The sequence below is a fragment of the Ictalurus punctatus genome, chromosome 2 (assembly GCF_001660625.3).
Source record: "Ictalurus punctatus breed USDA103 chromosome 2, Coco_2.0, whole genome shotgun sequence".
NCBI lineage: Eukaryota > Metazoa > Chordata > Actinopteri > Siluriformes > Ictaluridae > Ictalurus > Ictalurus punctatus.
The window spans coordinates 10,529,122-10,551,506 of record NC_030417.2 but is presented as its reverse complement, the minus strand read 5'-3'; the positions used below and the strand labels follow the sequence as shown (position 1 = coordinate 10,551,506).

Sequence of the window (22,385 nt, the reverse complement as noted above, 5' to 3'; positions counted from 1 at the left end):
AAGGTAGCTTTCAGAGATATCCATTTCTGTTTGCATCATGCACAGGCTTGTAAAGAGGATCGTTAAAGGACTCCAGCACAATGAAGAGATCCTATGTTAGGCTTAGTGGTTAGCACATTCGCCTCACACCTTCAGCATTGGGGATTCGATTCCTGCTGCTGCCTTGTGTGTGCATGTTCTCCCCGTGCTGCGGGGGTTTCCTCCAGGTACTCCGGTTTCCTCCCTATTCCAAAGACATGCATGGTAGACTGATTGGCATGCCCAAAGTGTCCATAGTGTATGAACAGTGTATGAACGGTGTGTGAATGTGTGTGTGATTGTGACCTGCGATGGATTGGCACCCTGTCCATGGTGTAACCCCTCCTTGTGCCCAATGCTCCCTGGGATAGGCTCCAGGTTCCCTGTGACCCCGAAGGATAAGCAATGGAAGAAGATGGGTGGATGGATGATATTTTCTCTCTTTTTTTGAATGATATATGAATATTGATTCAGTCTAAATATTGATTCAGTATATATTTCAGGTCTGAAATATGTAATACTGAACAAAAAAACGTTTAGGAAATATGTGATATCTGAAGATACAAAATATACACAGTTTAGGAATGGTGAATAATGAAGAGCTTTATAAAAATAAATAAATAAATAAATAAATAAATAAATAAATAAAACCTTCCCAAAACAAACCAAAGAAAGAAAACCCTAGTTTCTAGACAAAAATGGTTTCCACTACAAATACCATTACAAACCTTACATTACTGGTACTCTGTCCTTAATGGTATCCAGTAGACATAACATGCCACTAGTAGAAGGCAACAAATTACCAGTAGAGACCCACAGGGACCATTACAGTTTCCATTACAACCAACAGAATTCCCATTATAACCATTACAAATTCTATGAGGGCCTCTATTGGTTGCCCCTCCAGCAGGGTAGTTTATGTTTAATATACATGCCCCATTGCATAAATGTGTGTAGTGCAAACCCAGACTATGTTTCTTGTAATTTCTCATATTAGAGGAACTTAATAAACAATAAGAGTCTGTAGTTAACACTTCATATCCATTCAGCATGTCATTTAAAGACTTTATTTACTTGTTTGTTTGTTTAAGGATTCGCATGCTTAATAGCTTACAAGTCCTTTCAGAAAAAAAGGTTTGTCTTTAAAATAACTCACGGTGCTTCATGCTATCATGTGCGCCGCCATGATATCCCCCCCACCCCTTTTTTTCAAAACAATACAACTTTATGTGAAATACAAGTATGTTTTTTTTTGTTTTTGTTTTTGTTTTTCTTTCGAAAATCATGATTTTATTTTTATGCTAAACTAATAAAACAGACTCAAGACATGACAGCGTCTGGAATAATATTTTTGTCCCTATGCGATAAAATAAAGGAAACGGGTTATTTTTGTTAAAGTATGTATGAGTGCAGGAAAGCTGTTCAAGGTTGGGTTTGATAGCAAATAGGTTGAGATTGGATAGATAGTGCACTAGATAGGGCGCCAAGTCCATTAGGTCTTGGGGTATTTGGTGCACTTGTGTAGGCATTACAGAGCGGATTGGGATGCGGCCTGAGTCTAGCGTCAGCTGCGTCTCAGCTGATCGGAAGTCCGAGTCGGAGGTAAAGTGCCAGGCTGAAGGTGTTAGCGGGGGAGTGATGGAGGATGCCGTAGCGGACACACGGAGGCTTTACGCCAAACCACAAAACCTCAGCGATGCCTACGGACCTCCGAGTAACTTCCTAGAGATCGAAGTGGGCAATCCCGAGACGGTGGGAGTCGGACGGGGCAGATTCACTACATACGAGATCAGACTGAAGGTGTGCCTGCTAGCTGGTTAGCTTGTTAGCTCGATGCTTCACTCACTCCCGCTATGAGCAAATCGTTGTTTTTCTACAGCTTTATACCTCCATACCCACTAACTAACTCCTTATCATTCTATAAATATCAGATGTTCCATGTCAAACAACAATTTGTTAAAATACACCACTTTATTTATGAGCATGTATTCATAAAGAACACCACATCAGACCTGTTTTCCAAAAAAAAAAAAAAAACCCAAAACAAAACAAGGAAGTGGATCTGAATAAACTATCGTGCATGCTGTTATTGTGCATGTTAGTTCCCTCATTGTTGACAATGCTCCCTCTTCTCTTCAGGGCGAAGTAGCTAGTTATTTACCGCATGCTCATCAAGTCACCGGATGACGCCACGGCTCCATTTGCATATTAATCAAACCGTCACGATCATTTGCATATAAAAACGTGTTGCATGCAGAAGGAATGTGTTTCTGAAGACGAAAAAAATAGAAGAATAAACAAAAAAAAAAATTAGATTATAGCTTGTTTCTGTTTCCATGTCCGGGACCTTTTAAGCGACAGTGTGCAAGTTGTATTGTTGTAATTGTATTTCCCACCTCAGGACATTGAAGGTGTGATGTGAAAAGAATGAAGGGGGAAAAAACAAACATGGCCGCCGTTACGAAAGCGTGTATTTTCTTAGCTCTGTCGGAGCACGTAAAGCGCAAAAAAAAACCCCACTTTAACCGCAGTTTTACAGTTACAGGCCTGAGTTTCTACCGGTTCTACCATTGTGAGCTTTAAACCTTCGTGAAACATTTTATACTTTAGAAACTGCAGCAACAGCGAAAAATAGCAAGTCATGTTAGCAACTAGCTAGTTAGTGATAACTCTAATGTTGATGATTACCTTCTCAAAACAGTATTTAGTACGGTTAGTGTTATAGATTTAACAGTACCGTGGACGGATCTAAACGCAGTACTGCTGTAAAGTGATTTAAAAGCAGAGAAGCAGGACTTGAGCGGCCATGTCAGTTTGATGTCACAACGTAAACGCGAAAGGAAGTGGTAGTTGAGAAGACTACCCCAAGTTGAAATGTACAAGTTGAGCAGGTGTTTTCTGTGGCGTTTACCACAGGTTTTAAGCGGGGAATTACAAGTTGTAACCTTGCCTCAAACGCATCATCGTGCAGCATTCATGACAACTGGGAGCTTGGAATATTCCAACTTGGAAACTTCCCACACGAGAGCGTTCACGTGAACCGGGCGAATTCAGAAATAAAACGAATCCTCGCTGTAAGCTGTTTACAAAAACTGGAACTGAAGAGCTGTTCAGTTGGTTGGTAGATGTGATAATTCACTGTAAATAGCACGGAAGGTAACAGTTTGAAAAAAGAAAGTAATCTTGCAAAAAGGGAACTAACATTTCAATTATCAAAGTATTACCCCGTAGTTAGCGGTTTCAAATGTATACATAAACTCGAAAGACTGCTTAAAAACCTTCAATCATGCTTCTATTTCTTGTTCTTACATTTTACTATGAGCGCTGCCGTGTCGAAGTGACCATACGAATTAGAAGTTGGAGAGCCGTTGAAACAGGTCTTTCCCACTTTCCCACTTCCCACAATATTCACAGGTGCAGGAAGTGGCATTGCTGTTCCTAGAACAAATCCAGCTGACTGTAAAGGAAGTGCAAAACACTGGCGAAGAGCCATACTCAAAATTATTACTTAATACTTGTTTAGTTGTCAAACTTGCTTCCAAAGCGTCTCTCTGGTGTAAGTAAGCTCCGTATCAGACACGGTAGTGATTTGCATTCGGGGTAAGGTTTTAAGTCAGTGAGTAACAAACCAATGAGAAACAGTCTGAGGGCGCTGTGGGGCACAGTATTGTGATTGACCTGCAGAGGCGAGGAGAAGAAGTGAAATGCACGTTTCTGTGGTTAATACTTTATTTCTTTTACATGTGTAGTAGACTACAAGCCTATAAAACGTTGAAAGAAATACCAGTAGGATGGTAACCTAAATGATATGTTAAAAAGCTAAATATTAAATAAAATAAAAAAACGCGGTCGGGTGTCATGCCTGGAGATCTTGAGATTTGTAGGCTATTTGAGGCAGTCTGTAGAAAGACGCCATCTTTGGTCACAGCACTACTACATTACGTTTTTTGACTAATATTTACTAATCATACTATAATTTCTATTAGGTATGCAGACAAAACGAAGCAGTGGTAGTAAGTACTTGGGAAATAAACATGAAGGAATCATTTATGGATGGAATACCTTGTTTCTATTACTTTCAAATATAGCCAAGAAAAGAGTTTAAAATGAAGAATCAAATAAGGTTCAGTGATTGATCATTGGGAACTATGGTGATTAGTGATTGGTCATTGGGAGCTATGGTGATCGGTGGTCATTGGGAACTCTGGTGATTGGTCATTGTGAACTGTGCTGATGAGTGATTGGTCATTGGGAACTATGGCGATCACTGGTCGTTGTGAACTGTGCTGATGAGTGATTGGTCATTGGGAACTATGGTAATGAGTGAGTGGTCATTGGGAACTACAGTAGTGCTTGAAAGTTTGTGAACCCTTTAGATTTTCTTTTTTATATATCTGCATAAATATGACCTAAAACATCATCAGATTTTCACACAAGTCCTAAAAGTAAACAAAGAGAACCCTATTAAACAAAAGAGACAAAAATATTATACTTGGTTATTTAGTCTATTTATTGAGGATAATGATCCTATATTACATATCTGTGAGTGGCAAAAGTATGTGAACCTCTAGGATTAGCAGTAAATTTGAAAGTGAAATTAGATTGAGGTGTTTTCAATCAATGGGATGACCATTCTAAAGGGTACACAAACTTTCACGCACCACTGTATGATGATTAGTGATTGGTCATTGGGGGGAATCTTTCAAACCCTCCTTATGTAGCAGACCATACCCTAAAGCAGTTAGCTTTAAGTCTGGATATATAAGCTGATCTTAAGATTTCTGAGAGATAAATTCTGAGAGCAAGTAGCAGGAGGATTGATCCGAAACCTTGATCTGCAAGGTTATTGTTAGTAGGTGAGACGACTAACTCCAAAATCCACAGTAGTCCCCCCCCCCCCCCCCCCCTTAAAAAAATTAAAATAAATAAGAAGTCTGTTATTATTAAATATTTGAATACCTGGAGTTAAAATGCTTTTGAAATGTATTTTATAGTCAGAAATGACTTTGTAATACCCATCCAAAAAAAAAAGAAACCTGAGTCTTGTAGTGTTTTGAAATAGAAAGCAGTCTAGTTATAGTGTTCACTCTCACGCAGGTGTGAGTGTGTGGTCAGATATGAAGCTCACAGGAAAAGGAGAAATAATACATTTCCTTTACGATTTGATGCTACGGAAATCGGATCTGGTGAAGCCAGTTAGGCCTGGCACTTGCATTTTCTGAAGAGTTTCTCCTAAACTGACCAGTTACGTAAGCATGTACCTCACACTTAGTTAGGAGACGTTGTGTTTTAATTCTTGGACGAGAAAGCGTCTAGTCGTGTCAAACGTTGCATACTACGAAGTTGACATGACCTGTTGGTTCTAGGGTGAAATTGGCAGCAGTCCAACATGTTTACAGAATAGGTAGATTGGAAGAAGAAGGTGTAAACTGGATAAACTGGTACAGATTGCGTTAGTGGTGACTGGGCGAGTCAAGACAGGTTTTTTTTCTTTTATTTTTCCTTCTGTAGTTAATTGTTATTAATAAACAGCTGAAATAGAAATTAAGAATATGAACGAACAAGTTTTCACTTCAAGTTATCGAAAAGGGAATTGACATTAAGTCGGAATAACTCGGCGTTTCACCTGGTCAGGTGTCTTCGGTGTTTAAGAGAAAAAGGGAGGACTTATCTTTTGAAACAAGTTGATTAGGAAACCGGTAGCTTCTTTCGAAATTTTGATGAAGTATTGTCGGCTGTTGCAAGCGCGTACCTTATGCCGGCGTGAAAAGAACAAGAAGCAATTTTGTACACCCCAGCGATGTGGTCTGTACTTCAGAACGTAAAGCGCTCGCACAAAGGACGCAGATAAGACCGAGTCTCGTTTGAAGACGTGCTCGCCGGCCCCTCTCGATCCGAGCGGTCGTTCCGCGTTAGCTGATGAGTTTTGACAGACGCTCTTGTGTTCGGCGATGGACGGCGTGCTGGCTGGCTTTCCTATAGTATTTATAGCCTTCCTCTACCTACACTGGCAGCCATTAGCCCGAATCTAAAGCTACTGTACTTGATTAGCGTGTAATAATTAGCATACGCGTGTAATCAGCATTATTGTGTGCCAGGGAGCCCGCGCTGACCCTGCTTTGCATGAGGGAGTGCCCTGCTCATCCATCTCTCTCGGCGCTGGCGCTCCCTCGCTCCGTTTCAGAGCGACAGGAGAGCTGTCGGGCTTATTTATTTATTTATTTATTTTACTTTACTTCTGAAGTACTTGAGCCTGATCGGTGAAGTTAACAGCAGCTCGTGCATTAATTGGGTGGATTTTTTTTCTTTCTGTTTTCATGTCCCACTGCTCAGAGATGATGATGATGATGATGGTGTGTGAGTTTGTGTGTGTGAAAGTGCATGAACGCCTGCCGCCTTAATCCGCTCATTGAGAGAGGCGTGGAGTGAATGAGTGGTGCTGGTGAAGCCCATTTGAACCCCCTTCACCAAACTTACCCCCTACTGGATGACACTGAAGTCCCCCCCCCCCCCCTTTTTTTCCTCTATAGTCTTCAAGATATATATGAAAACAGGAAAAGTTGTTACTTTTTAGAGTCTTGACATTCGCAAGATTCCGTATAGAACCGTTTACATCAAAAGTTAGCTGTGGGATCTTTTTTTGTTTTTGTTTTTGCGTTTCTTTCTGCAGTCTTGCACGGCGGTGGATCTTGCATAGAAGTCTGCGTGAACTTTGCAAAGGAATACTTTTAAATAGTTTTTGTCATTTATAGTTCATGCTAGATCTGTTCAACAAAGAACACAGGCTTTAGTTTTTATATCCATCACTATAAGCTGGAATTGTTATAATTGCTATAAATGTTAAATCTAAACAACAACAACAACAACAACCACCACCGCAATGCAATTAAACTATGTTAATGGTAATCATCGCTTGTGATTTTTACATTTTTTTTTATTAATTAAAACTGTATTTAACATCTTTCGATTTGTTAACTTGAGCCATTTTCACCATCATCGCAGCTGATTATGCTTAATTAATAGTAATTGTAATAATTTGTTGCTTATGCACACCGTTCGCTCAGTCTTTACTAATTTATTATCAGCGTGTACTCGTTTATTCGCAATAATATCAAAGCAACGCAGTAGTTGTTTTGTTTATAAAAAAAAAATGTAATTAAAAAAAGTTCGTTTGAAGTGTGACCTGGACTGTCTGTTTTGCTTTTCTCTCCTCTCTCTCTCTCTCTTTTCCTCTTCTTCGCATGTTTACAGAGTGAGAAAACGGAGCGGCGTTCGACCTGGCTCCACTTGGGGACGGGGTGGGGGGGGACTGGGGGGGGGGGGCAGCATGGGAGAGGAGCGAGGGGAGAGGACTTTGTTTACAGACAGGAGAATACACCCCCAGCACCCCCCCCCCCCCCCCCTCATCCTTCTTTCTCTCACCCTTCCTTTCACCTCCACCTCTTCATCCCTCTTTCATTCTCTCCTCCATTTCCAAACCCCTTCTCTCTTTCTCTTACTCTTGGCCAATAATAAAAATGGCTTGCTTGCCTAGGCTTGTCAGTCCCAGTCAAGTGTAATCCAAAGTCTACAGCATCCTCCCCGACAACTATTTTAATGGTAATGGGGGCCATATTGTATCAAGGCTACCATATCCTACTTGAGATGACAGTATCAAAAGTGGGAGTTGATGCTATGGGAACAAAGCGAGGGAGCAGCTTTTTGCCAGAGCTGGTGAGTGTGTGTGTATGTTTGTGAGAGCAGGGTGTGAGAGAGACTGATTTTGAGAGAAGGTTGTGGGGGGGGTTGTAAGCATCAAGTGCGAGTGCACTTATTGTCCCTCTCCTCATCTCTTTGGAGATATGATGCGATGAGATGGCATTGTGAGGCAGCATCCATTTTTGTGCTACTTTTATTTTGAAAAAGAGACCGACAGAAGGGCCGAGAGACGAAATGTGCTCTCTTAAACTTGACTCGATGCGGCCCGCTAAAAGCTAATGCATAGCCGGCACTGAACCCTTACAGTGAGCGTGGTGACCTTTCAGCGCAGGGTATTTTTTTTTCTCCTCCCCTCTCTCTTTTCCCGCTCCCCTCTCTTCTCTTCCTAATGAGGACACGCCATTGTCCCCACGGTGCATACATGCATTTCGGGTGGAGGTGGGGGGGGGATGGGGTTTAGAGGAGGGAGACCCCTCTCCTCCTCTCCTCAGATCGGTGTAAGCCATGTGGAGGCTTTTAACAGTGCTGAGGAGTGACTGAATGAAGAAGCGCTTTTAGTACATCTATCACACAATCGGCTATTTTGGGTCGTATAAAATGGATGATCTCTTTCTTTCCGTCAGCGTCGTTTCTGTCTCTTTTTCTCTGTGTCCGACTCTTTGTTAACACTCCTGTCTGCTTCCTCTATATTATTTACTATTCAGTCGAACGTAAAATAGTTCGGGAAAACATTCCTTCTCTAGCAAAACAGAGCCACTTAATTAGTGTTGCTACAATTTACATATGTTATGTATTAAAGAATATTGTCGCTATATTAAATGTTAATTTACATCTGTAAATTCAAAAAAACCATCAGCTCATCTTCTAAATTCGGTCACGAAATCGACCACGAGCTCGTGTGCTGCTGTAGAGCTCCTGAGCTGAAGATTTGGGATGCTTCCTGGCATGCAACAGGTTTTTAATAGAAATTTTCATTTGCTGCTTCTTTCAATGCAGAGATTCTTCTAAAGGCATATAACTAGATGGTATCTATGGAAACGTTTTCAAAAAGTCTGAAAGATGACTTATAATATATATATATATCAGTCCGAAGGTGGCGGAGTGCTTATTTATACACACATAATTATGAAAAGACTAGAACCTCCTAATTCTCGGAACGTTCTCTTTATCATCTCTTTATCCACTTGCCATCGTTTCCCCATCAACCAAATGTAAACTAAATAAATGATTGAAACCTTTTTTCCACTCTTCAGTTTGTGCAATTTCCAGAAAATCTGCTTTTAAACCGCTTTATAGAAACGGCTGTGTTGTAAAGCGACTACGTAGTATCGCGGCAGTGTTGCACGTGTAGGGTATCGAAGCACAAAGACGTGAGTAAACGCGTGTCTCTAATAAGCTCTGTCAGCGTAAACTCTATCAGCATCAAGTGTTTAAGGTGGAAGTCGGCTTCTGTCGGCGCGGTTAACTGTTCGCCGCACTAATCAGGGCTTTTGTTGCACTGTTTTGTTCGGTTCTTTCATTCGACTCGAGTTTGATTTTGAGATCATTAAGGCGGCGATGAAGCCACGCCGACTCGGAAGAGCCCGGATAGACACAGCCGCGTATAACTGAATACAAAAACGTTATTCGGAACGAGCCGAACCGCTAACGCGTTCTGAACGAATACAAATAAAGATATGAACAGGAGACGCACTATTTTGTTTTGGGTTTTTTTTTTGTTTTGTTTTGTTTTGTTTATTTTAATTTTTTTTTTTTCAACCAGAAAGCATTAGACTGGTTGTGTGCATCAGGACTGGAACCCTGCAGGACGCAATGTGAGACATTGAAGTAGAGCTGCAACTAACGATTATTTTCATAAGTTTCATTAGTTGGCCTATTTATTTATTTATTTATCTGATTAATCGGAGGGGGTGGGGCATATTTCAGTACCTGTTTTTGGTTTATTTAAAATAAAATCCACAAACTGAGTGTTACAAATCTAAACTTCAGACTAAAACTTTACATAACTGTTTGTCCAAAACAGAAAAGAACCCAATACACACACACACACCAGAATATATATTATTAATTTAGGACTGTAGTTTAATTCGGTGCTTTTTGTGCAACCATAAAAAAATAATGCATAAATACTTATATACACAATATAAACTAAAATAAGTGAATTAAATAAATGTTTATATATATTTTATAGTATTTATGCATTATTTTTTATGGATGCACAAAAAAAATAATAAAAGCTCCCTTTCCCTGCACCTTGTGGTTTCTGTTACTCGCTGCCTTTAGGAATATTATTTTACTTGTTTACTTTTGATCATAATGTTTTAATTAGACATTACAGATCTTACCCGTGCTCCCGCTGTGCACCAGCGCGTCTACACAGCGCGTGAGGAGCAACGCGGCCTCGTTACTAACACACCACTTCCGTTATAATAAATGGCAGAATTTACACTGCAAGTGCGCAAATACAGCATACAATGATAATAAACTTATATTAAACTAAACCTTTTAAGGAACTTGCATCAGTTTCCCCTACTCCTTACACACAGTGGAGCATTTTGGATATAAACATAACTTTGTGCTCATGCAGTACTGTTTGATCTAAGCGGTGTTTAATATAAAATGCTCCGCTGCCTTAGAGGACTTTCTTCCTCAGTCATGTGACGATTTCTCCTCCGTCTGATGGTGACTGAGGTCATGTTGGGAATAAAGGTTAACGCTGCCATAAACAGTAAACTGAAGAAAGTCAATGTCTGTGATTCTGGGTGTCTGCTAATGCTAGCGTGCGTATGACATCGTGCGCTGTCGCCTAGGAAGCGGTTTATATGTCCGGTTAGTGAAAAACCTGCTAGTGTTCTATTTGAGGCGATATTACCTTTCTAAAATCCACACACTAGACGGTAGAGTACACAGTACATAGTGTAAGTGTGCAATACTTCATTCAGGACACAACTTTAGTATTTACTCTCCGAAGCGTGTTTTCAGAACAGAAGTAACGTAGTGAGTAAACGCACCTCGTGCCGCGCAGACCGACTAATCGATTATGAGATTCGTTGACAACGATTTTCATAATCTGTTATTATCGATTTGATCCATTAGTTGTTGCAGCTCTACATTGAAGCTTAACTGAAGCTTGTGCACGAAGCTTGCGGTCAGGGTTGCCAGGTTTGCACGAAATTCCAAGCCTAACTACAAGTCAAAAACTGCACAAAAAGGCTTGAAACGATCCCAAAATGGTCAGGTTTTTTTTCTTCACTCTCTCAGTCTTTGCATGGAAACAAGTTAACCATACTTAATGCATGTGTATTTCTGATTTGCAGTATATGCAATACGCAGACTTTATTACACACGGAACCTGGCAACCCTGCTCACAGGATGAACACCAAGTTCATTCATTCTGTGTAAATTGTTATTTTGTTTAAAGATCTTTTTTTTTAGTGCTACCCTTCAGAAGCTATATAAGATATTTAAATGAAAATAAAATAACAATTTACACCATGCGTCCTGTTCAAAAGTTTACACCCTCCCCCCGCCTCTTAATGTATCGTGTTGCCTTCTTGAGCGTCAATGAGTGTTTGCACCTTTTGTAATAGTTGTGTACAAGTCCCTCAGTTGTCTTCAGTGTGAAAAGATCAATCTGAGCATGTTGGAAAGTGGTGAAATATGCAGAAGATGCTGGAACAACCAAAGAATGTGCAGGATTTTTAGGTGTAGGTGTAAACGGGATATTTTTTAATAAACCTAGTCGGTTGAGTTATCCAAAATGGAAACAAAGTTTTCAGGAAGCCTGACCAGGATAAAGCATTTCAGTAGATGAGTGAATGATCGTGGTGAACACATCACTGTGTGTGTGTGTGTGTGCGCGTTTGTGGATTAGATTACCCGATGGGTCGACCTGGGGATTAACTTCTTTGCTTAGAGGAAACCACAGCTCAAATGCTCTGAACGGCAAGAGTACCACTGCTCCATAAACGTTGTGTAAAAGCGTAACCCTACACTCGCAGTCCGCAATCGGACCTGTTCGTTCTCATCCGCTAGGATTCATTAACCAGAGCTGAGGGTTTTTCCTCTCTTTTTGTTTTTTTGTTTGTTTGTTTTTTGTTTTGTTTTTTAAACGAGTGTGCACATGCACAAATAAAACAATTGGGTTTCTCCGTATTTAAGGTTTTATATTATATTATATTATATTATATTATATTATATTATATTAAGGTGTAGCTTTAAACATTGGTTCAAGTCTTATTAATTATTAAACAGGAACGCGCCGAACAGTCAAATCAAATCGGCTTAACAGTTGAGCAGAATGTCTTGAGATTTATGGAAGGGAAGGAAAGAGTTGCTCAGCAGGTAGGAAAAGGAAGTGTGCAGCAAGGATGGCCGACATTCTGCAGAAGAGAATAAAAAAGCTGGAGAGGGGTTTGAGGAAAACAGGACGGCTGGGTTTCATCGGTGTTGTTCATCGTGAACAAAGCTGAAGAGGCACACTCAAGGGTGAGGACTGACTTATTATATCATTCAGAGAGCCGTGGATGGACGAGGATGGGATGATGAAGGACCAGGGCTTAATAAGAGAAACGATTCAGCCTTCTATTCTCAATTAGGGCCTCACATGAGACTTTTTTTTTTTTCTTTTTTTTTTTTCTTTCTTTCTTTCTTTCTTTTTCTCTCCTCAAAAGCAGACGGTCAACACATTTGCCGATCGAACCATTCATCCATGCTTAAAAGTATTATTAATTTCCTGCATGATTAGAACATTGCTCTCGGTGGCGTCTTCAGATTCTTCACCATGTAACATTTATTTATTTATTTTATTTATTCCGATCGAATGCCAATTGCTACCACACATTTTAGAAAGGACAGTTAAGATGACACAGAAATGTCAGATTTTATATATATATATATATATATATATATATATATATATATATATATATATATATATATATATATATATATATATAATTTTTTTTTTTTTTTTTTTTTTTGTACCGAATTTCAGTTTCAGCCACGCGTTTTCATTTCTGTGCAGAACAAACAAGAATTTGTGTTTCACTGCTTTTTTCTTATCCTTTTCAGACTAACCTTCCCATCTTCAAGCTGAAGGAGTCGTGCGTCAGGAGGAGATACAGTGACTTCGAGTGGCTCAGAGGAGAGCTGGAGAGAGAGAGCAAGGTGAGCCATGACCAAAGGCGGTACAAATAGCGTTAAAGAAGAACAGCGCCTTCCCTCCTTGTAGCTGAATGATCCAACGAAGGCCTGTCGTCCCTGTTTCGAAGTAGACACGGAAGTTTTACTATTAATATTCGATTGTGTGGGAATCTTTTATGTTAAATGGCGTATTTACGGCGTATTTGTGTTTTATTTAAGGCGATCAATCAATAACAACACGAGTCTTCCTACGAATAATGCACCGCTGAGTCCTGATTTTTTTTTTTTTTTTTTTTTTTTTTCCCAGCGACCTCGAAATTCGAGGTCCATCACCACCAGAGAATCAAAATTATGTTTCACAAGCGTGAAATAACTTCCCACGAAGACAAAAATGTATTATTTACCGAAATCTGCTAATGTAACACACAAAGAACTGCTGCTAATTTAATTAGTACCAGGTGTTGGATATTAAGCGGTGACTAATTAATATTGTCTATCATGTTTTGTATGAAACATGGTATCGGAGTTATTTGGGGTAAATAAAAAAGCAGATGGTGTATATGGAAATTATGTATTTCTAATTGGGGGGAAATAAGTATTGGACGTGTCAACATTTTTTTCAGTAAATATATTTCCAATGAGGTTATTCACATGAAATTTTCACCAGACTTTGGTATTAACTCAAGAAATCCACACATGTAAAGAAATCCAAACATTAAAGTCCATAACTGAAGTTATGTGTAATACTGAGGAATAACACTGGGGGAAAAAAGGATTGAACACGCTAACTGAAATGTATTTAATACTTGTTGGAGAAGCCTACTGTTGAATAACATCATATTAATAATAATAACCGAGCGCTAAATCCAGACAGTCCGGCCCCATCCTCCATTTATACGCCGCCATTTCTTTGCTCATAATTGAATGATTCGTTTCATTTCTCTTAATGTATGGGTTTGTGTTTCATTTTTCCAGCAGGTTTTCGCTAAACATCCTCGACGGTGCTCTTAGTCTCCTGACTTAGTGAGCTAAGCTAGCACTAGGATGTCTGGGGCATCTGCTAAACGGCGTAAACGTATAAATAAATGATTTTACAATTGAACCTTATATTCGTATATTCCAGATATAAAAGTGCAGTAATCCATGTAGATTATATGATTTGAAATCGATCGAGTCGAGATTTAGATGAGTCGGTCGTCTTCTTCGAGGAGCACGAGTAGGCTATGGACGTTTTATTCTGAATATACAGGATTTTCACATTTCTTGCGCAATCTTATATGAATCGATCGTTTCACACCACCTTGATAAACGAGGTCCGGCCGATATTTAAAGCTTGGGAGTTCGTAAATGTGTATTGTTGTTTTTGTGTGTGTGTGTGTGCACACGTCAGGTGGTCGTTCCTCCTCTGCCGGGGAAAGCCCTGTTCAGGCAGCTCCCGTTTCGTGGAGATGACGGCATCTTCGACGACTCCTTCATTGAGGAGCGGCGGCAAGGCCTGGAGCAATTTCTCAACAAGTAGGTCTAAAAGTGTTCAGAAACCAAATAGGAGTCGAATGTTAACGTTCTAAAAATGGCACTTCTTCAAGGAATTTTTCACCCAGAAATGATTTTACTATTTAAGGAAGAAAAAAACAAAACACTCTATGGAAGGAATCACGTGTCGTTTATTTTCTTTACAAATCAGTCATTATAGTCCAGATCATATTACAGGCAGAAATCTTACAGGAGAGTTTTCGTCCAACAACAACAACAAACAACAAAAAAAAGTTTTTGTTTTGTGTTTCCCATTCTTCTTTCAGTTCAGTGTTTTGAGCCGCACTATACTTTCCACGAAGAGTACTTATTTCCTGGTACAGAGTGACGAAACGTGTCATTTTGGCCAGCTGTGAGACAAATCCTCTTGGTCCAAATGTTCTAAATGATGATGATAATTTAAATCCTGAAACCGAGCTTTCCCTGCTTTTTCTCTCATTGTATCAGTGACAAAGAAGATCTGTAGCAGGGTCGCTTAAAAAAAGAAAAAAAAACCGAGGTGGAATGCTTTTGCGAAAGCTCGTAAAAGAATGAGCAGTAACAATACGTCTTCCTCTCCCTAAGTTAATCTGAAGTTTCTTAGGTTGAAGTTAAACAGAGGAACAGCTTTACTCACAAGCCTTTCCTGTCAGCTGATATCTTCTACTTACTTTCTCTCCTTTTTATTTATTTTATTTTCTCTCCCTGCGTTCCCTCATAATTACCTAGCGAAAGGATCGAAACTGATGAGAGGCCGCGAGTGCACCCGGTTTTACTTTTTACATTTGTTTTATTTTTCTCTGTGTAATTTATGATAATTGCGATCGAAATTACAGGCGTTCGGTCCTCTTCCCCGCAGGATGTTACGCGCACCCGTGCTTATTTTTGATCCGAGGTGCCGTTCCTCCACCGGCGAAGACAATAAAAGTTACAGTGCGATTGTAATTATTTGCTGTGATTGCAGACTTTGCTGTTATCTTTGTTTCATGTGCAAATGTGTCGCCGCTACCTGTTTGAATTTTAATACGAGCCGAGCCGCCGCAAATTAGGTTTGGAGACGGAAGCAATACGCGAGTAATTAAGATGGGGTTTTTTTTTTCTTCTTCTTCTTCTTCTTTTTCTTCCCGTGTCCCTGTCTTCACAAAAATTCCTGAATTAAATGTCATTGTTCATCGTTAATAGCACTTAGGGGTCCACGCGCTCCCTGCGTGTTGTAGACGCACAGCGCGTGCATTCACGAGCGGCGCTGTGTGATTTTACGTGCATTCGAGATGCGTTTCCGACGTCAGTAACCACCTTCCGTATCGGCTTTGTCTTAAGTTGTGTAGTTTTGCAAGTTTGAAGAAACTAGCACTGATGTTAAGAGACACGAACGGAGGAACTCTTAGTAGAACAGCTTGATTATGATATGTTCTGCTAAATAGCTACTCCGGAGCAATCCTGAACAATTGTTGTCCTGTAGAAAGATAACTATGTAGGTTAAAGCGAATGTGCGAATTATGGTAAGCCAAAGGGGTCACACTTGTAGCTGAAGATAAAGGAATAAATAAATACATAAATCATTGCGTTCCTGTCTTTTAGTGGAATTAAATTTAACAATACGATTTTTCTTCCTCTTCACATTTGGGAGGGAAAATACAGGAAGCGCATATACAGTCATGGAGGGGAAAAGAAAGTACACCCTCTCTATCAAGCGATGGATCACACCTATCTCTATCAAGATAAACAGAAAATCAGATTTTGACCCAATTTTGTATTTCTACCAGCGATATACTTTACGAAAACCAATATATGTTTGCTAAAACAACATGGAAACACTTTTTATTTACTTTCTAACCTAAACGTTGTCTTTTTGTCGTAGAAACACGAGTTTTAAAAATGTCTTCCCTTTAAAAGGAAACTTGTGGCGCTTGTGCTAATCCTAGTTCCCGTTTAAAAGCTGTTTTCACTTTCGTTTAACTGTCTCTTATGTTACCCACAATGCTGTTCAACTACATATTGATAGTGTCACCGGTTGGAGTTCGCCCTTGCTTCATGTCTACATGAAGAGAGCGATGCAGCGGCGCTTTAATCTTTTTCATCAGCGCAGCTCAATACACTGTGCTCAAAGAGATCAGGATCCAAAGCTTCCAAATTAGCACCTGGATATTTCATTCTAAATATATTTGACGTCAGCGGAGTTTTCCGGTAACGTCTCTTTCACCCCATCGCCATCTCTTGTTACTTCTTTTTGTCATGTGTTCAGTCCTTACACTAATGTGGCACTGTACCTGCTCAACCCTTTAATTCAGATCTTTTTCTTTAATGTATTCCCAGAGTCGCTGGCCATCCGTTAGCTCAAAACGAGCGTTGCCTGCACATGTTCCTCCAGGACGAATCCGTGGACAAAAACTACACCCCCTCCAAAGTCAGACATGCCTGAACCGCCCACACTGGAGCTCGTGACACGTGCGAGGAGAAGTCTCGTCCGACCTGAACTCTTCCCTCGGGATTAAAAAACAAACGGAATGAATCCTTCAGCTCATCCGAACCGTTCACACCGCAGCGTACTGCAAAGGGAAAAAAAAAAACAACAAGTCTTTGAAACGAAAACATCTCAACATCGCACTGTAGAATGAATTGTCAGCACTTTTTTTTGTTCTTTTCTTTTTTTTTTTTTTTTTTTTTTTTTTTTTTTTTTTTTTTTTGAGTCAGTGCTCCGTCACTAGAGCTTGAATAAATCATCATTTCTGCTCTACGATAAAGACAACAATGAAGCATCTCACGTTTTAGGTTTGTGGATATCCTGGTAGTTAAGAGGCACCGCTATCTTTGAGGTTTATGAGGCTCAGGATATTATTGTGAGAAATAACATACATGCACGAACCAAAAAAAAAAAAAAAAAAATTTCCATATATATGCAGACATTATTTACCATTGTTGGAATAAAAGAAATGAATTTTTTAACTGAATTTAACTCTAAGCATTAATTTGAGGCAGGTGGCTTTCTTTCTGTCTAATACTTGCACTACTCTTGAAAACGAGCTACGACTATTCTTTCTCTCGCAGAGCAGGACGCACTTCAGTGGCGCGTCTCCGATGCAAAGCGTGTGAACTGTAACAACCACGCAGCCGCTAGCTGAGCTGAGCTGAACCTCGACGAATTTGCTTCGTTTCGTTTCGTTTTATTCCTAATTGAAGTACATGTAAACACAAGGCCACTGTCGGTGCATGTTTCCGGATTTGTATATTGCTGTGCCATCACTTGTTTCTGAAGATTTTCCAATAAAACTGTTCACACACACATGGTGATTTACAAGCCTTTTGTGATTTATTCTCTTAAACTTTTCGTGTATATCTAACCCCGGGTGGGAGCTGTACCTTTTTGCGGTCCTGGAAAACCGCTTGTAATGTCTGTTTTAGCTTTCTGACATGAGTTTTTATTAGAGATGCACCGATACTAAATTTCTCAGCCGATACTGATACCCGATTACTCAGAGTGATATCGGCCGATACCGATACAGATAGTTCTGCCTTTTATGCCGTGTTTTAAATGAGTAATAATTCATTCCACAATTCTGAAGGAAATGGAAATAAAAACTTTATTCTCTCCATTTCAACAAGTTGTTTCACAGTAACTGGTCTCATAAACAGAAAACACATTACTCACATTAACATTCACACATGAACTAAATTCTGAAGATTAAAGTAAGATTTCTTCACTTATTGAGTGTTATTAATTCATATTAACATTGATTGAATTCTAAAAACCTCCCGTTAGTCTCACATTCACTCACCACAAATACGAGCATTTCTACTTCATCACTGACATCAAACTGGTAATATATATCAACTTTTCATATATATTAACATTAACTGGATATGAAATATACTACTCTACAAATATATTTTTATGTGCTATATATATATATATATATATATATATATAATATTATATTTTATATTTATATATATATAATATTATATTTTATATATATATATATAAAATATATAATTACACTTTTTTGTCAACTCATCCTCATTTAAATCTTTCAACGGTGTACTGGCCCTTTAATTGAGCATGAGCAGCGCAGCAATTTTTTTTTTTTATAAATTAAGACTCGACACCGAAAAATTTTCAGTGCAGATATTACAGAGCTTACAAACTGCAGTTTTGTCGTCATTCCACACAAGAGACATCACCTCTACATACAGCACGAATTTTCCCACCCTATTTTGATTGACAGGATATAATCAACCCCGATCATTGGATGTTTTTAAAATATCGGCCGATAGCATGAAAATTTGCTTTTATCTGCCGATATTTTAAAAACATCCAATGATCGGGGTTGATTATATCCTGTCAATCAAAAGAGGGCGGGAAAATTCGTGCCTACCGCTAAATACCGCATCTCTAGTTGAGATGACTATTTCCAGATAATCTCTTGGGTTTTCTCACACTCAAGCTCCTCCATCACTGACACACACTTTCTCTTTAGCTGTATTAATCATTCCATGGTTTGGATCCAGTTGTTTCCTTACACATTGCACTGTAAAGTTTTTCATCCCGATTTTACCGCCAGACAGAAATCACGCACTATGAGAAAAGATCTTTTGTCGTGAATTGAGATAATAGTGTGACGTGCTCACTAGCAGCCATTACGAAAGATCCGCCAGTGTCACGTGAAACGCCTCTTGTCTAAAAGCTGCCAACAGGAGCACGACAGAGGGTCACGTCCAACTCGGTTGGTAGCAGTGACGAAACAGACTTCGCGAATGTTTCCGTTTTCTGCACAAACCCAAATCGTGCTACTGGACGAAATAAACAAAACGTACTAATTCTCTTTAATCGCAGGTCTACCGTTAGAGGATCTTCATCCTATAATCTGACATGGAGAATTCATGTTATCGCCCGTTCTGTTAGCCGTTTTATCGTGTCGTATAGTTTGACAAGGAATAATTTGCAAAAGTCCAAAACCGGCATTATAAAAAAAAAGCCGCTGCAAATCAGTACGCAGTTCTTCAGACTGTCAAAACGTTTCTATCGTGATGGGAGTGGTCTCTTACAGTACATCCGCTCTTTGCAGGTTTTAGCATCTTTCCCTATTTGACATGCTTTTCTGCTCACTGTGGTTGTAAAGAATGATTATTGGCCAATGTCCTCTCAATTCTGATTCCTGAGATCCCCTTTTTTTTTTGTTTGATGGATTGGAATATTACCCGAACCTCTTAACATGTATCTACGGGATTGTATGCATTGTGCTGCTGCCACATGATTGGTTGATTAGATAACTACATATATTCTTCGGTGTACTTAAGGGTGTTTCTAATAAAGTGGCCAGCGAGTATACATTCAAAGAGAATAGCCTTGTACAGAAGTTACAAGAGGGGATAGTAGATAATATTTACAAATTGGCTTGAGCTACATTGGAAAGAGTCTTGGTGAAAGGTGCGTCTATTTGGTTCAAGTAACCTTGCAATTCACTCCACGCCAGTGCAGACCACATTAAAAAGAAGAAGCTAAATTGGATTGAACATTGTCATCTGCAATCATGATTCTTTCCATTGTGCTGCTCCTCTATCCAAAATGAAGATTAAAAAATGCAATTTGGCCAAAGGCCTTGATTTATCAAAGAGTGCTTGAAGCCCGAGGAACAGCAACTTAACTCAAGGTCTGCATGTATTGTAGCAGTGATGGTTCAATATGCACTCCAGGCCAGACATGAACCTCTCTATGTCCTTGTTTAGTGGGACCTTTTTTTTTTTCTTTCTTTCTTTTTGTTTGGGATGAGGGGGTTATGTGTACGGATGTGGATCTTTCACCACGCTCGATCGACTATGCTGGGCACAATCCGATAACAAAAATACCCCAATTCCAGGATTCAGAGATCAAATACTGCAGAGTTAAAGATTTAACAAAGCTGGGATGCGAATGTTAATATTCAGTATTTATTCTAATATTTAGACAACTTTTTTTCCCACAAAATTATTACTTTTTACAACAAGGAATGTATTTACAAACTACAAAAAAAAAAAAAAATACAAGTGCTGAACATGTTTCTGGATGTGTGTTAGTAACTACTCAAAAGTAAGATTCAAAGGCTGCAAAAAAATCAAATAAAATAAAAACCCAAACAAAAACAACAACAAAGAAACAACTCAGCAGTTCTGTTTTTAAACTGTTCCTGAAGAGTGAAGAGCGGGGTCACGCTGCGGCCATCGTTAGCGGAATTGTTAGCTACATCTGAAACGGTATACTATAGTACTAAATGGTGCAGTATACGCTATGTATCCATGTTGGGATGTAGCTTTTGCGTTCACATCAACCAGGTAAAAGAATAATTCCACATGTGCCGGTGGAGTAGAGACAGGACGGGAGTGCACTACCTAGTAGGGATGCACATCTGGCTGATTCTTTTATCCAAAAGGAGACCCGATCTAATCCAACCATAGAGCTGAGCAGTTCAGGGGTCCTTATTTAGCAGCCCTGGGATTTAAATTCATGCTACGCATGTTAATTTTTCTTGAAATCACAAAGGTCCACACTCTATCCACACTAGAAGACTTGTTAAAGTCTCTCTGCCTCACTAGTATTGTGATTACAGACGACCCACAATTTTCTGTGCAAATGTGATTTGTAATGTAATTTTTATTATTTTTTTTTAATTTATTTAAAGTCCTGCACCCTTGATGGCCTCTTCCAAGAACGACCTTGATACAAGCCTGGCTAGTGCTTGGCTTTGACAGGAAAAGTAGCATTATCGCCCTCCCGTACTTCAGTGCGAGTCGTGTTCTGATGAGTTTGGGTGCATGAGCCTTTGGTTTTCAACACTGCATCAAAAGAACAGAGATCTTCTACTATAATCCGCAACACCTCACGGCCTATCTCATGTCTCGAGCTGTGTCTGAAATGGACCTTCTGACCTTCTGTGTAGAATTCTGCCAAGCCATTTGGGATTCAATGTCTCTCTGTATCTTTTTTTTTCCTTCATTTTTTAAAGTGATTATTATTATTTTTAATCTTTTTTTGGTTTCCGCCATAGCTCTCTGACAGAATGACAAAACTGATACCAAAAAAAAAATTAATAAAAAGAAAGAAAGAAAACCCAACATTGGTAGGAAAGCTCATTGGTCTTCTAGTAAAGGTAAAATGTCCTATTAAGAAGTCATCATTACATGATTGTACATCTTTCTGAATCCAGCCACATAGCTAAAAAAAAAAAAAAAAAAAAAAAAAAAAAAAAAAAAGCAACAAGGAAAAATAAAGCCTCTGCTGTCTAAATTTTTGGGGGAAATAAATCATAAACGTTATCTCAATACGTAGATTTCAAAAAAAAAAAAAAAAAGATTAGATGAAAATTAGTCACGAAGTATCCTTTAGACCACAGTGTAACATTTTTTTTTTTTTTTACCAATGAATGGAACTTGTTCAGCCGCCACAGTCTTTATAGTTTTGAGTTTCTCCCACTTGAAATGCTTTCTTTTATGCCGTCTGCTTTCGAGGTGGCACAGAGATATTTCCAGAACCATTTTCTCGTATCGTAAGTCACTTGGCCTGAAACAGTGCGTCACTTTCCCAGGCCAGCTTTTTTTTTTTTCTTTTTTTCTTTTTTTCTTGTTCCAGAGTCCTCTTGAGGCGGAAAAAAAAAGCTCATATGTCACTCGATTTGTACATGTCAGAGAGAAGCCGTGTGATGGGAACGTTTCCAATCGTCTTCCTGAAGAACACTTCTTCAATTGTCGACGCGCTGACTGAACGCAGCGCTGGCAGAAGCAGCAGCAGCTTCCCGAAGCGGCACGGCTGAGTCGGGTACCTAGAACGATAAAAGGTACAGATCAGTGGACACGAAAAGTACGCCAAGCACTTGCACAGTCGCTGATTCATGCTCCTTCAGTGCTCTAGAATATATGATGGCATTGGTGATGATCGGTCAGAAGGTGTTGATTAGTTTTTCTAGAACAGAACAGCTCTGACTGCAAGGTTTATATCAATGCACTCGTTCTAATACATTATCATTTCTATAGTAATGGTT

General features: G+C 39.3%; 2 protein-coding genes across 2 annotated transcripts in view; one reads left to right on the top strand and one right to left on the bottom strand.

Annotated features, from left to right (window-relative positions):
• Positions 1-1,616: 1,616 nt before the first annotated feature.
• On the top strand, positions 1,617-17,259 carry snx3 (sorting nexin 3). Its single transcript, NM_001200343.1, is given in 4 exon segments — positions 1,617-1,818; positions 12,790-12,885; positions 14,252-14,376; positions 16,690-17,259. Coding segments are annotated over 4 exon segments (489 nt in total). The 5' UTR covers positions 1,617-1,656; the 3' UTR covers positions 16,796-17,259.
• A 4,118-nt stretch (positions 17,260-21,377) lies between these two features.
• The window catches only part of nr2e1 (nuclear receptor subfamily 2, group E, member 1), a 7,762-nt gene continuing 6,754 nt past the window's right edge, over positions 21,378-22,385 (bottom strand). The window contains exon 9 of the mRNA XM_017493055.3: positions 21,378-22,166. Coding sequence (XP_017348544.1) covers positions 22,004-22,166 — 163 coding nt within the window. The 3' untranslated portion in view covers positions 21,378-22,003. The remainder of the gene's footprint in view (positions 22,167-22,385) is intronic.